The sequence below is a fragment of the Galeopterus variegatus genome, unplaced genomic scaffold, assembly GCF_000696425.1.
Source record: "Galeopterus variegatus unplaced genomic scaffold, G_variegatus-3.0.2 Scaffold2684, whole genome shotgun sequence".
Lineage (NCBI taxonomy): Eukaryota > Metazoa > Chordata > Mammalia > Dermoptera > Cynocephalidae > Galeopterus > Galeopterus variegatus.
In genome coordinates, this window is record NW_007728795.1 from 111239 (window position 1) to 124926 (window position 13688).

A 13688-nucleotide genomic window follows, 5' to 3' on the forward strand; every position below is an offset into this window, starting at 1 on the left:
TTCTTGTCAACAAACTTACCCAGACTTTGAAATGCATGTGGGAAGAGAAGCCAGTCACTGAAACAGACCTGTCCATTCCTCCTTGGTGTCAGAACCCCCATCCTGCTTCCTCCTAATGTCCTCTTCCTTTTCTACCCCTTGGTCCTATTTGTGTCGTCTTTTCCTCCACTGCATGTTAACTTGCTACCCTGCTGTGTAATATCAATAATTAACAATGGGGCCGGCCCAGTGGCGCACTGCTACAGTGCGCCGCTTTGGAGTGTGGTGGCGCTCCCGCCGAGGGTTCGGATCCCACATACAGACCGGTTCCCGGTCACTGGCTGGGCGAGGTGTGGGAGCAACACCGAGGGTTGCGATCCCGTTGCCGGTCCCGGTCCGGTACGGGCGCGACACTGAGGGTTGCGATCCGTTGCCGGACACGAAAAAAGACAAAAAGGAAAAAATAAATAAATAAATAAACAATAATAATAATTAACAAAACATCAGCTGCTATTTGGTCTGTAGTCACAGGAGTAGTCTTCTGAGTGCTCATCAGAGAAGTAAAAATGTGGGTCACTGTCCCCCAAGACTATATAAGCTGAGGTTAGATGGTGGGTTTGAGAAAGGTTTGGTTATATGCGTGGGCATAATTCCATAGGGGATTATTAAACTGAAATTAGACAGGGATGATGTCATGGGTGGCATCTACTTCAGTATTTGGTGTTGTTTCATTAAAGTGAGTGTCCAGGTTTATTGGATTGGATCCCTCTCACTTTTGGAGGAGGCAGGATGGTGAGAGAAATATGCAGAATTGTTTCGTAGGGGTACAAATGATCAGAGAAATAACTTTGATCACCTTTCCTTTGTTTTTTTTTCAGGTTCAACTTCTTGTCTTTGTTCTGCTTCATGTACTGTATGAAGATGGTGTGGTAGATTTCTGTGCTTTAGTCAAAAAGCCATGTAGACTGCCTGCCCTTTGAAGACCACTTTTAATGTGTCTAGTAAGACAGATGGTAAGTCTCTTAGGGAAGAGCATGTTGGTCTTTGTTTCTTCCCTGCTCTAGATGGTTTTGTTCTCGATTTATAAAGTGTTATTCCACTTGCATTTCTTTGCATAGGTTTTTTGTTTGCTTTTAATATTTCTCATTTTTTAATGTTTAGGGAGAGTATTTTTTGATGAGAAAATTTTTGGAAAGCACTTGGAGTTCTTGAGGGAAAACTATAAAAGCATACACGCTCATATATATAGTAATGTTATGAATGAGTACTAAATACACATATCTGTGATAGAATTTGGGATATGGAAAGTGGATTCTGTAGCATTCTTTTAAAAAAATTTTTTTTAAGTGAGAGTTTATTAGAGTATGATAATGAGGCTTGGTAGTAGGCAGTCGTCGGAAACTTTGAGATTGGCCAGGAGAGTTGGTGGTAGGTAAGAAAGAAAAGAAAACTTTGGAGGGGCAATTGGGAGAGATAGAAATCCCATGCGTAAGTCTGATTCAAACCCAGCAAGGCTGAGCTCTTAATCTCTATTATAATGTCTATGTAATTTATAACATAATGCCTCTTTAGTATGGGCCTTCCTTGGGTGTTCGTTATTGCCACTTATGGCCAGATGGGATTATTGAGACACATCTTTCTGAGGTGGATGGTTAACCCATTACTTTTACACGTTTTCTTCATTATGTTTGTAAGTTAAAGATCATTTTTAGAGATTTTTTCTTCAGTACTAAATTATTATATTTTTCTTTTTTTATAGTCCTTCTAACTCTAAATACATTTTCTAAAGGACAGGATAGCTGCTGGGTAATTTGGAAGGAGTTAATACTTTCTGAAGAAAAACATTTGTTTTCTTAACACTCTATCACCCTTTTAGCTTTAGACCAAAAAAAAAAAATGATATGCCACTGATACAGGAGATAGGAAAAATATTGTCAGTAGTAATATCTTTAAAAATAGAAGTTATCAAAATTGGAAATGTTATTAAATTTTGTAAATTAATGTTTTTGAAATTAATAAAGGGAGACCTTGTGATTATAAGTGTAACTAATCTATACTGTTGTTTGAGGAGTGGTTGCATGGAATCAATATATCTTTACCCTGCTGTTACCATCAGCACAGAGCACATTGCATGTTCTCAGTAGTGGCTGGTACTTTTGGTACATGATGGAGCATAATTTAATGAGAATAGACTTTGTGATCCATTTGCTGAGTAAACTCACTGTGTGTGTTAGCTACAGAATCTATTTTAGCAGTTGTTGGATCTCATTCTGAGAATAGCATGCTAGAAAAGGAAGATGGAAGTGGTGGAAACGGTGAAGAATGGAAGAGAGTCCAGAATAGAGTCATATACACAAAATTTAGTAAATGCTAAGTGGAGCATTACACATCAGTGAAGAAAAGGGTAATGCAGTCAGTGTTGAGACAACTGATTCCAAATGAAAAAACAGGCTGGATCTCTACCTCCAAATATAGTAGATGGATTTAAGATGCAAATGTGAAAAAAGAATGAAATCATCAAAAATCAGGAAAAACCGTTAGGTGATTTGAATAAAAGTGAAGTAGGAAAGCAAAATTTAAACATCATAAGGAAACCGTCTTAAGTTTTTATGTAAACCAATTGTGTGTGTTAAAAAAATTACCATAAATATAGTTGAGATGAATGATAAACTGGGAAAATATTTTCAGTAAAAGGGCTGACTTCTTTTACATATACAGAGACTGTTTACAAATCATTAAGGAAAATGAACCAACACTTCATAGGAAAATAGATATGTTGCTAATAAGGGAATATGTTCAGTCTTTCTCATTAAAGGAAATCACATGAAAACAGTAGTGAGATACCACTTTTCACCTAAGTAGGTACATGGATTAGGTGTTTAATTATACTGTGTTGAGGAGGAAGTTGGTCAGATTGTCCCTAATACACACTGTTGGTATATACAAGTGCTACAACTTTTTGAGAGTTTGGTAAATTGTATCAGTCTTAAATGCAGATGGACTTTGAGTCAGGTAATTCACCTCTGGGAATTTTCCCTGCAGAAATACTCTCACATGCAAAGATAGGTGCAAGGAAATTCAGTGCTTACACTGTATGTTGCGAAAATGTCCCAGACAGATTCTTAAATGAAAGCAAGTTGCCAAATAATATGTTTAATATCATCCCATCCATGTAAAACATGTGTGGGGATTTGTAATTGCCTAGAACATTTCTCCAGTGACACCTAAGTACAGTGGCTACCCCTGGGAGTGATACTGTGAGTATCTTCTACTATGTGAAATGAGTGTCTTTTTAACTATGAGCTTCTTTTACCACCTAAGAAGACTAGTTAAAATTTTTAAAAGTCATCTTTCGTGGCAACTAAGTTCCAGCTCAAAGGGTATCCTCTCTCTGAATTGCCCTTAGCTTGATACACTCGTCACATCATTCGAGATCTCTGATGGAATGTTCTATTCAGGGAGATCTTACCTGACAGCCTCTCTACATTGCTGTCTACACTCTTATTTCCCAACTAATGTAAGTGCCATATTGAAAGGTACTACTTTAAACCTAGTTGCCTAGAACAGCAAAGGACACAAAGTGATTCGTTTATTAAATAAATGAATAAAATATATTAGGGTGGATAAAACATTACTAGATATGTTGACATTGAATCAAGCCAGCATCAGGTTAAAAAAAGAAAAAAATCCATCATTTTATAGCTAGATTTAAAGTGCTTTCTGAAAAGAATTTAAAGTTTCTTGCTCAGCCTTAGATATCCTAGATTTAATTTTGATAGGTACTCATCTTTGTGTGTTGATGACTTATTGATTCAGAGTTAGAGAGTCAAAGTACAAAGCATATATAGTAGGTAATTCTGGGATCAGGCTCAAGTCACTGATAGTCCTATAACTTGGATCAGAGAGATTAAGTCATTCCATTTCTCTGAACCTCAGTTTCTTCTCTGTAAATGAAGATAATACCTGAGTCATATTGTTAGGATTAAGTGAGATAATGTAGAACTCCAAGCAAAGTGCCTGAGAATGAGTTAAAAATTAGTTCTGTATCTCCTTTCTCTTCAAAATCTTTATACAGATATTATCTAATAAAGCATACACCAAGCAGGCTTAAAATTACACCCTTTTAGAATGGACGAGGGCAGCATTTTATTGAAAATTGTGTCCCCCCCAAATAATGTATTTCTTCTTCATTGCAGCAATATTGAAAGTTTCCAAAGAATATAATTGTGTGTGTGGTAGCAGAAAGAAGAATGGAAGTATTCCAGGAAGTTCGTAAACCATCAGCACGTTTGGAGTGTGATCACTGCAGTTTCAGAGGCACAGATTATGAAAATGTACAAATCCATATGGGTAGCATACATCCAGAATTTTGTGACGAAATGGATGCTGGTGGATTAGGTAAAATGATATTTTACCAGAAAAGTGCAAAGCTATTTCATTGCCATAAATGCTTCTTCACCAGCAAGATGTATTCTAATGTATACTACCACATCACGTCCAAACATGCAGCCCCAGAGAAATGGAATGATAAACCGAAAAATCAGGTGAACAAAGAAACAGATTTTGTGAAAAACCCTCCTCCTCCTGAACACCAGAAAATGCCCTCTAATTCAGCAGAACTCCTGAAACCCATACCTGCCCTTTCCATTGAAACACAGAAACTTGGTCCAGTTTTATCTCCAGAATCACCAAAACCTACTCCTCTTACTCCCCTGGAAGCTCAGAAACCTGGGCCTGTTTCTCCTGAGGTACAGACACCTCCTCTTCCTTCTCCTGAGCCCTCAAAATCTGCCCCTATTTCTTCTCCTGAACTTCCAAAACCAGTTCCTGTTTCTGAATCTCAGAAACCTGTCCCCGTTCCTTCTCCAGAACAACAGAAACTTGCCTCTGTGTCTCCTGACCCCATGAAGTCTACTCTAATTAATCCTAAACCCCAGAAACATTCTCATTTCACAGAAACACTGGGGCCACCTTCAGCCTCATCTCCAGAGTCACCAGTTTTAGCTGCATCCCCTGAACATTGGGGGCCATCCCCAACTGCATCTCCAGAATCTCGGAAGCCAGCCCACACTACCTCCCCTGAGCCAAGGAAACCATCCCCATCGGAGTCTCCTGAACCTTGGAAGCCATTTCCTGCTATCTCCCCAGAGCCTAGGAGACCAGCCCCAGCTGTGTCACCAGGATCCTGGAAGCCAGGGCCACCTGGGTCCCCTAGGCCTTGGAAGTCCAGTCCTTCAGCATCATCTGGACCTTGGAAGCCAGCTAAACCTGCTCCATCGGTGTCTCCTGGGCCTTGGAAACCAATTCCTTCTTTATCACCTGGACCTTGGAAACCAGCTTCATCTGTGTCCCCTGCATCCTGGAAGTCTTCATCAGTCTCACCTGGTTCCTGGAAATCTCCCCCTGCGTCCCCTGAGTCATGGAAGTCTGGCCCACCAGAACTCCGAAAGACAGCTCCCACCTTGTCACCTGAACATTGGAAGGCAGTTCCCCCATTGTCTCCTGAGCTTCGCAAACCAGGCCCACCACTGTCCCCAGAGATCCGTAGTCCAGCGGGATCTCCAGAGCTCAGAAAACCCTCAGGGTCACCAGACGTTTGGAAATTTTCTTCTGATCAGCGGAAAACTTCTCCTGCTTCACTTGATTTTCCTGAGTCCCAGAAAAGTTCCCGTGGTGGTTCTCCGGATCTCTGGAAGTCTTCCTTTTTTATTGATCCTCAGAAACCTACTGTCTTCCCTGAGACCCGGAAGCCAGGTCCTTCTGGGCCATCTGAGTCCCCCAAATCAGCCTCGGATATCTGGAAGCCTGTCCTCTCTATCGATACTGAGTCTAGAAAACCTCTCTTTCCTGAGCCTATCCAAACAGCCCCTCCTGTTTCTCCTGAATCACGAAAACGTGCTCTTTTTCCAGAGCCCCGGAGGCATACCCTTTTCCCCGAACTTCCCAAATCTTCTATATTCTCAGAATCTCAAAAGGCAGTTGAGCTTGGTGATGAACTACAAATAGATGCTGTAGATGATCAAAAGTGTGACATTTTGGTTCAGGAAGAACTTCTAGCTACACCTAAGAAACTCTTAGAAGACACTTTATTTCCTTCTTTAAAGAAGCCCAAGAGGGATAACCAAGAAAACTCAGATGCTGAGCTCAGTAGTAGTGAGTACCTAAAAACAGATCTGGATGCAGTAGATGTTAAGGGCCAGGAATCGAGCAGTGATCAAGAACAGGTTGATGTGGAATCTGTTGATTTTAGCAAAGAGAACAAAATGGACATGGCTAGTCCAGAGCAGTCCAAAAATGTACTTCAGTTCACTGAAGAAAAGGAGGCTTTTATCTCTGAAGAGGAGATTGCGAAATATATGAAGCGTGGAAAAGGAAAGTATTATTGCAAAATTTGTTGCTGTCGTGCCATGAAAAAAGGTGCTGTTTTGCACCATTTGGTTAATAAGCATAATGTCCATAGTCCTTACAAATGCACAATTTGTGGAAAGGCTTTTCTTTTGGAATCTCTCCTTAAAAATCATGTAGCAGCACATGGGCAAAGTTTACTTAAATGTCCACGTTGTAATTTTGAGTCAAATTTCCCAAGAGGCTTTAAAAAACATTTAACCCATTGTCAAAGCCGACATAACGAAGAAGCAAATAAAAAGCTAATGGAAACTCTTGAACCGCCACTGGAAGAGCAGCAGATTTGATGTGTAAACACTGTGTGAGTATTTGCTCTAAAAAGTTTTGTTGAAACCATTCTTTGAACGTGTAGTGTATTGAATGGTCTGGTTGGGTCGGTAGGTGATATGTACTGTGTACTGTGTTTAATTATCTCGGTAGTGTTAAAAACAAGCATTTGGTTATTTTTCATGGTCTCTATTTATGTCACTGTCTTGTAAATCAATAAATTCCTACTGTTATTCCAGATGGATAAAACTTCTCACTTCTTTTAAGTATATTTGAATGATAATACAAAGGGATAGACATTCCATTTAATCAAGAGCAGGTTGTACTCAAAACATCTAGTTAAAGTGTATTTTTGTGTGTGTGAAACTAATTTCAGACAATAGAAATTATTAGTTGGAATGTTTAAGAATTAGGCATGAAAAATTTGAGAAAGATTTTGTTCCCTTTCCTTAAGGTGTATTTTGAGATCATAAGAGTTATTTTTTTGTGTGTGTAAAATTAGTTTATAAATCTTGAGCAGTTTCTTGATGTTTATTATTAGCTTTTATGTCATGGAAAGTTAGAGTCTCAGGGTTGCTGATTTTCTGCTAATGGGGAAAATTGAGTAAGTTTTTAAAATAGTGTGCAGCCTTCTCCTACAGGAGACTAAGAGAAAGATTAGTGTGATTGCAGGTCTGTCTTTGTCTTCAGTTGTTTCCTGTGGAGTCTTCCATTCTGTATACTCTAAGATCTGGCATTTCACTTCCCTGCCAGCTCACCTTAATTGCCAAATGTGTTAGAGGAGCTTGTATCTCCTACTCCTGGGCCTTACACATCGCCTGTTGGGGCTTAAGACCAGGGTAATGAGTAGAAACTGAAAGTCTTCCAGATTCACAATAGAAAATTTTATGAATAGACATTGCTGTTTGAGAAATACATCAATTTTGTTTTTCACAGTTCTGTTACTATTAATACCTTGTACCTGTTCATGGATTATTTTATTCTGAAATATTTTGCCAAATGTGTGTCAACTAAATTAAAAACAAAGGCTTTCATGTCAGCAGTGTCTTCGTGTATGGGTTTTTTTTTTAAATGTAATTTTCATTGCATATCCAAATTCCATTATGTTTTCCTATTTCCACTTGTTTTCAACATATGAATGAAGCTACTTCAAAAAGTTTGTGGAAAAAATGGAGTTAAAAGATAATATACATCTTTCCATGAACTTTTGAAGACCCCTCTTACTAGTTTTCATATCTGAAGTAACATTTCCTAAGCTCTGTTTTCTCTTATTTCTGTGGTCAAGTAAGTTGGGGAAAAACTGTGTACTAGGAACTCCATGTTGCAAAAATCTCATCTGTGCATGTTAGCATATTAAAAGTTGTTTAAACACAGTTGTTGCCTGTCCTGCCTCCCTCATGTAAACAGTGTGAGGCACTTAGTGTCACAGAAGATTCTTGTGTGGAGCCAGGATTGAGTTACTGGATTTAATTTAGCTGTTCCTGGGTATTCTTGAGCAAGCAACAGTTTGTTCACAGGCATCCCTGTTACACCAGTTGGGAAGACTTGATATTTACATGATGCTGGGTAAGGTCTTAGGGACTTCCAGTCTGTTCTTTAGTGAGCACAGGCAGGCAGTGAAAGAACTAGGAGTCACTGCTGCTGTGGCACCTTGAGAATGAGCTTCTTCCAGTTCTGGTGTTTCCTTCTAGGCAACGATGCCAACAGGTAGGACAGGTAAGATATCTTGGATATACAGTTGTCCTGTCATCTATATTGACTGATTGAAATTATTGATGAAAAAATGAAAAGGGTCAGCAGCATCCAGAGACCCTCCTGAAGTCTGCGGTCTCAAATCAACCCGGCCACAGTTTTGTTTTTGTTTTGTTTTGTTTTTTGTGACCAGTAAGGGGATTGGAGCCCTTGGCTTGGTGTCGCCCGTGCCGCACTCAGCCAGTGAGCACACCGGCCATCCCTATATAGGATCCGAACCTGCAGCCTCAGCGCTCCCAGCGCCGCACTTTCCTGAGTGAGCCACTGGTTCAGCCCCCCAGTCACAGTTTCATTTCCTTTTTGGTGCAGACCTGTCAGTCCATCCTAGATCTTTGCTCCAGGTGGAGCCAACTAGATCACATGACTTGCTATTGGACATGGGGTTTTTCGTAATATGTAGGGTGAGGTTATTTGCCAGGGTAAGTGGTGATGCTTGTGTAGTTTTGGCCTGAAGGCCTTAACCCTAGTGGGTTAAACCACTGTGTTCTTGGCTCACTTCCCTTGTGGATTTTCACTTTTTTCTCCTTGCCTGTAAGGTCAGAGTGAGCTGTGCCATTTCTTTTTCTTTCTTTTTTTTTTTTTCCTTCTTAACATAGAGTTTTATTTATTTATTTATTTTACTTTATCAATCTACAGTGTAGTTGATTTTCATGTCCCTTTAACAATTCTTCCTTCCCATCCTTCCTTTCCCCCTTCCCCTCATCAACATCATATCTGTTTACTTGTCTTAACCAGTTCAAGGAATCGTTGTGATTGCTGTGTCTTCTCCCCACACCTGCCCATTTATTTGTTTGTATTTATTTTTAGCTCCCACATATAAGTGAAAACATGGAGTATTTCTCTTTTTGTGCCTGGCTTATTTCACTTAATATAATTTTCTCAGTCCATCCATGTTGCTGTGAATGGTAGTATTACATTTTTTTTTTTTTTTTTTTTTTTTTTTTACAGCAGAGAAGTATTCCATTGTGTGGATATACCACATTTTCCTTATCCACTCGTCCAATGATGGGCATTTGGTCTGGTTCCAACTGTTGGCTATTGTAAATAGTGCTGCAGTAAACATGGGTATCCCTTCGAAATGATGATTTCCATTCCTCTGGGTATATACCCAGCAGTGGAATGCCTTGATCATATTGTAGATCTATCTATAATTGTTTGAGGAACGTTCATACCATTTTCCTTAAAGGCTGCACCATTTTGCAGTCCCACCAACAGTGTATGAGAGTTCCTTTTTCTCTATAACCTCGCCAGCATTTATCACTCTCAGTCTTCTGGATATTAGCCATCCTGACTGGGGTGAGATGGTATCTCAAAGTGATTTTGATTTGCATTTCCCGGATAGTGAGTGATGTTGAGCATTTTTTCATGTGTCTGTTGGCTATTTGTATGTCTTCCTTTGAGAAATGTCTACTCAGCTCCTTTGCCCATTGTTACTTGTTTTTTTACTTTTAAGTTGTTTGAGTTCCTTGTATATTCTTTGTCAGATGTATATTTTGCAAATATTTCTCCCACGCTGTTGGTTGTTTTTTTGCTCTTAAGTGTTACTTTTGTTGTACAGAAGCTTTTTGGTTTGATATAATCCCATTTGTTTATTTTCCCTTTGATTGCCTGTGCTTTGGGGGTCGTATTTATGAAGCCTGTACCCAGACCTATTTCCTGGAGTGTCCCCTATGTTTTCTTTAAGGAGTTTTATTGTTTCACATTGTATATTTAATGCTTTAATCCATTTTGGGTTGACATTTCTTTAGAACTTGACAACTTCTTTTAATTTAACCTTGATAACTTTGTCTTCTCTACAACAGCATGTCTCTAATCAATTATGACCAACTCAGTACATTTTCATTTCCTTTCTCTGTAATTATGACTTTTTAATGAATCCTCAATTCAATGATTTTACATAGTACAAAATGGAATAAAAAAATGATACCATCTTTTACTCCACATCTGTGGACTTGATGCCATTATATTTTAGGTAAGCAGTTTATGATTCATTTTATGTGAATTGTGGCATATCCGTAGCAGATACTGCTTTCGTTTTAAGTATTGGTGTGGATTCTGTGACTTGGTCATAGATGAAGACAGAAGGATGCTTACCAAATGAGATCTGCAAGCATCACACAACAGGGTTTCTAAGTTGAATTATAGCCCCTTATCTAAAAACCTGAAATTCTAACCCTTTCTCAATCTAGCAGTTACTGCTCATGTGCAGTTTTTATCGCATGGTATATTAGCTTCCTGTAGCTGTCACCAATTACCTGAAACTTAGTGGCCTAAAGCAGCAAATGTGTTAACTCACAGTTCTGTAGTTGTTCATTGGGCTAAAGTCCTGGTGTCAGCCTGGCTGTATTCTTTCCTGGAGACTCTGGGAGGAAATCCATTCCCTTGCCCTTTCCAGCTCCTAGAGGCTGCCTATACTCTGTGGCTTTTGGTTCCCTTCTTGCATCTTTAAAGCCAGCAGCACAGCATCTCTTCCTCTGACTCTCCTGCCTTCCTCTTCCACTTAAGGACAGTTGCGATTACATTGGGCCTACCCAGGTAAGTTCACTGGTTCAGATCCCCGTACTGGCCAGCCACAAAAACAAACGAAGAAACAAAACACTAATTTTGCTATTTTAAAGTCCGCTGATTTAAAAAAAAAAGTCTGCTGATTAGCAACCTTAATCCACCTTTGCCATGTGAACTACCATATTCACAGGTTCTGGGATTGGGACCTAGACATTCTTGGTGGAGGGGTGAGGGGGTGGCATTGTGCCTCCCACACCTGGACTTGAAAGTCAAGGTTTTCATTTCTCAACTTGGCCACCTAGCAATCAAGCCATATTTGGTAGGGTTAGGGTTAGGGATTGTTAAGTTTAGGGTTAGGGATTGCTAGGGTTAGGATTAGGGATAGGGGTTGGGGTTAGGTTTGGGTTTCAGAATTCCTTGAAGATACATGCAAGTTCTACATGGTTGTGCTTTTGCTCATAAAGTTAAATTTTGTTCAAAGCGGTTAAACTGCTCTGTCTTTTTCTCAGAGATATGAACAGTATATTCTGCCATGTGTGCAAGGCCTTTCCAATGTGCTTTTCCCACAGTGCTGCAAAGCCGAACTCCTTGGAAAATGGGCAATAACAGCTCTCTGGAGTAGGGCCAGAAAGAAACAGTGGATGTTCTCTTGCAAAAACCCTGAATCAGAAAGGAACCCATAAACAATATGCAGACTGACTCTGAAAATGGGCCGTTTTACGTTCCCTAATGGAAGGACAGCTTGCTTGTTCATGGATTTATAGCAACAATGTGATGTCATCAAGTGAATATGGCCAGAAGCCTCACAAGTATCAGTATACAGTGGGGGTGGGGGTGGAAACATCCTATTCTCACCAAGAAGCTGGTCCCCACCCGAAGTTGTCTTTGCCTTAGGGTGGGGCAGATGTAGGAAAACCCAAGTTGTTAGTGTTACTGGGAATGGGACAAGGGAGGTGAGGAATTACTGGAGCCATCCATCTTAGGAAAGGATTTGAGAAATATAAAATTAGTTTATTTAGAACATAAGAATGACGACTACAGCCTAAATCATCTCTCTAATTCTTGACTTATCCAGTGAGTAATGTTTGATGCTCCACAGTAAAGTGAGAATGATACCTACAAAGTCCAGACACGTGTAGGGAACATTCATATTTCATGGGAAAAGGATATGGACAGCATGAGGTGATAATATAGAAGCATGGCCTTATTTTATTTTAAAATTTATATACAGAAATATTTACTCTTTGGTAGATCTAAAAATGTGACAAAAGTAAAAAGTCACGTAACTGTCACCACAAACAAAACAACACTTCTGTGATCTGGAAAAACTCCCTTTGCGGTTAACACCTCTCCTCACCCTCAATTCTTTGCAGTGTTCCTTCAGTTTTGCCTTTTCTAGAATGTCATTTATGTGCAGTCATAGTATATACCCTTTTAAAGTTACATACTGTATGCATTTGAGATTAATCCCTATCATTGCATTGTTGCATTTTGTTGCTTTGCCCCCCACGGATTTGTCACCCCACTTCACCTGGGTGATGGAGACGCAAAGGATCACTCAAACCCATTTCTTCTGAGCAGTGAGGGGCGCTGAAGCGGTTAACTTCCCTTGGGAATGCTCAGGCAAGACGCATCCCTTTCTTGGGAAATTAACCCCAAATTGGGCTTTTCTTCCTGCATTTATTTTTCAGACCAGGAAGAGAAATAGGTGGGGTTTTGCTAAGCAGTTTAACAAGCTTTAACAATAGAAGCTGGTAATATTCAGTGAAACAAGTCAGATGACATTCCATCAGGCAATAAAATGACTCACTAACAAAGGCCTAATTTAGCAAACATTCCTTCTCCCTCTAGCAGTTTTCCAGCAACTTAGATATCAATCAGTAACTAATATGTCTTTGAGCCCGCAACCTTGCTGTGCCACAATTCTTATCTTGCAACAGAGACTCAATAGCCTGGGGAAAATTTCCTGTCCTTGCAAGGTCAATATTTGAAACTGCAAGGCTTTGGAAAACCAGGCCCTGTGAGGTACATTTGTTTTATGCATACTCCACATTGCATGCATCAATATTGTATTTATTTATCATAACAGTAATATTCCATTGTGGGTACATCACAGTCTATTGATCTAATCATCATATAGAGTTCAACATTATATCTGATTGATCTAATTGCTTGTAGAACAAAACAATACATTTATAAAATACAAATTATTTTCAAGAACAAAATGGCATGTTTATAAAACTGACCATGTATTATAAATATCTAATGTCAATTTCATTCAGATCAATTTTTAATCAAACAATACAATAAAATAGGGAATGATATGTTTAAAAACATGTTGGGAACTAGAGGACATGTTTCTAAGTAATCATGGTTCAAATAAGAAATTTCTAATATAAAAAAATAGACAACAATGGGATTTCATTTATTAAAGTAGTAAATAGATAATTGCAGTGCACTTATAAAATGCAGAAACATTAATCACCCAAATTAATAAATTAACTGGATCAGTTTACTCTTTTTGCAGGCCAACATATGAATTGAGGATATTATGTTGGTATTTACAAAATAACAAATTTTGTGTTACATTAAAAATGTAATCATAAAACTCGAGTTGTCTTTTTTTTTTGGTAACAGGTCTACTAAGGAGAAAAATGCAATTACTTTTTTGAGAATACAGTTTCACTTAACTGGGGTTCAAAGTAAGTGTTTCCTACAACCAAGTTGATGGCAAATGTTCATACATAAAATACTTCCTTAGTGTGAAGGTTGTACAATAG

At 39.0% G+C, this 13688-nt stretch overlaps 1 protein-coding gene across 2 annotated transcripts; it reads left to right on the forward strand.

Annotated features, from left to right (window-relative positions):
- Positions 1-862: 862 nt before the first annotated feature.
- On the forward strand, positions 863-12600 carry CHAMP1 (chromosome alignment maintaining phosphoprotein 1). 2 transcript variants are annotated; one of them, XM_008582659.1, is made up of 3 exons: positions 863-992; positions 4176-6685; positions 11478-12600. In XM_008582659.1, exon 2 carries the CDS (start codon positions 4230-4232, stop codon positions 6669-6671), a length of 2442 nt encoding a protein of 813 aa, XP_008580881.1. In that variant the 5' UTR covers positions 863-992; positions 4176-4229; the 3' UTR covers positions 6672-6685; positions 11478-12600. The 2 variants fall into 2 exon arrangements, with proteins under 2 accessions (XP_008580881.1, XP_008580879.1); XM_008582657.1 differs by lacking the exon at positions 11478-12600 and having other exon boundaries at positions 4176-6900.
- The last annotated feature ends 1088 nt before the right edge of the window (positions 12601-13688 follow it).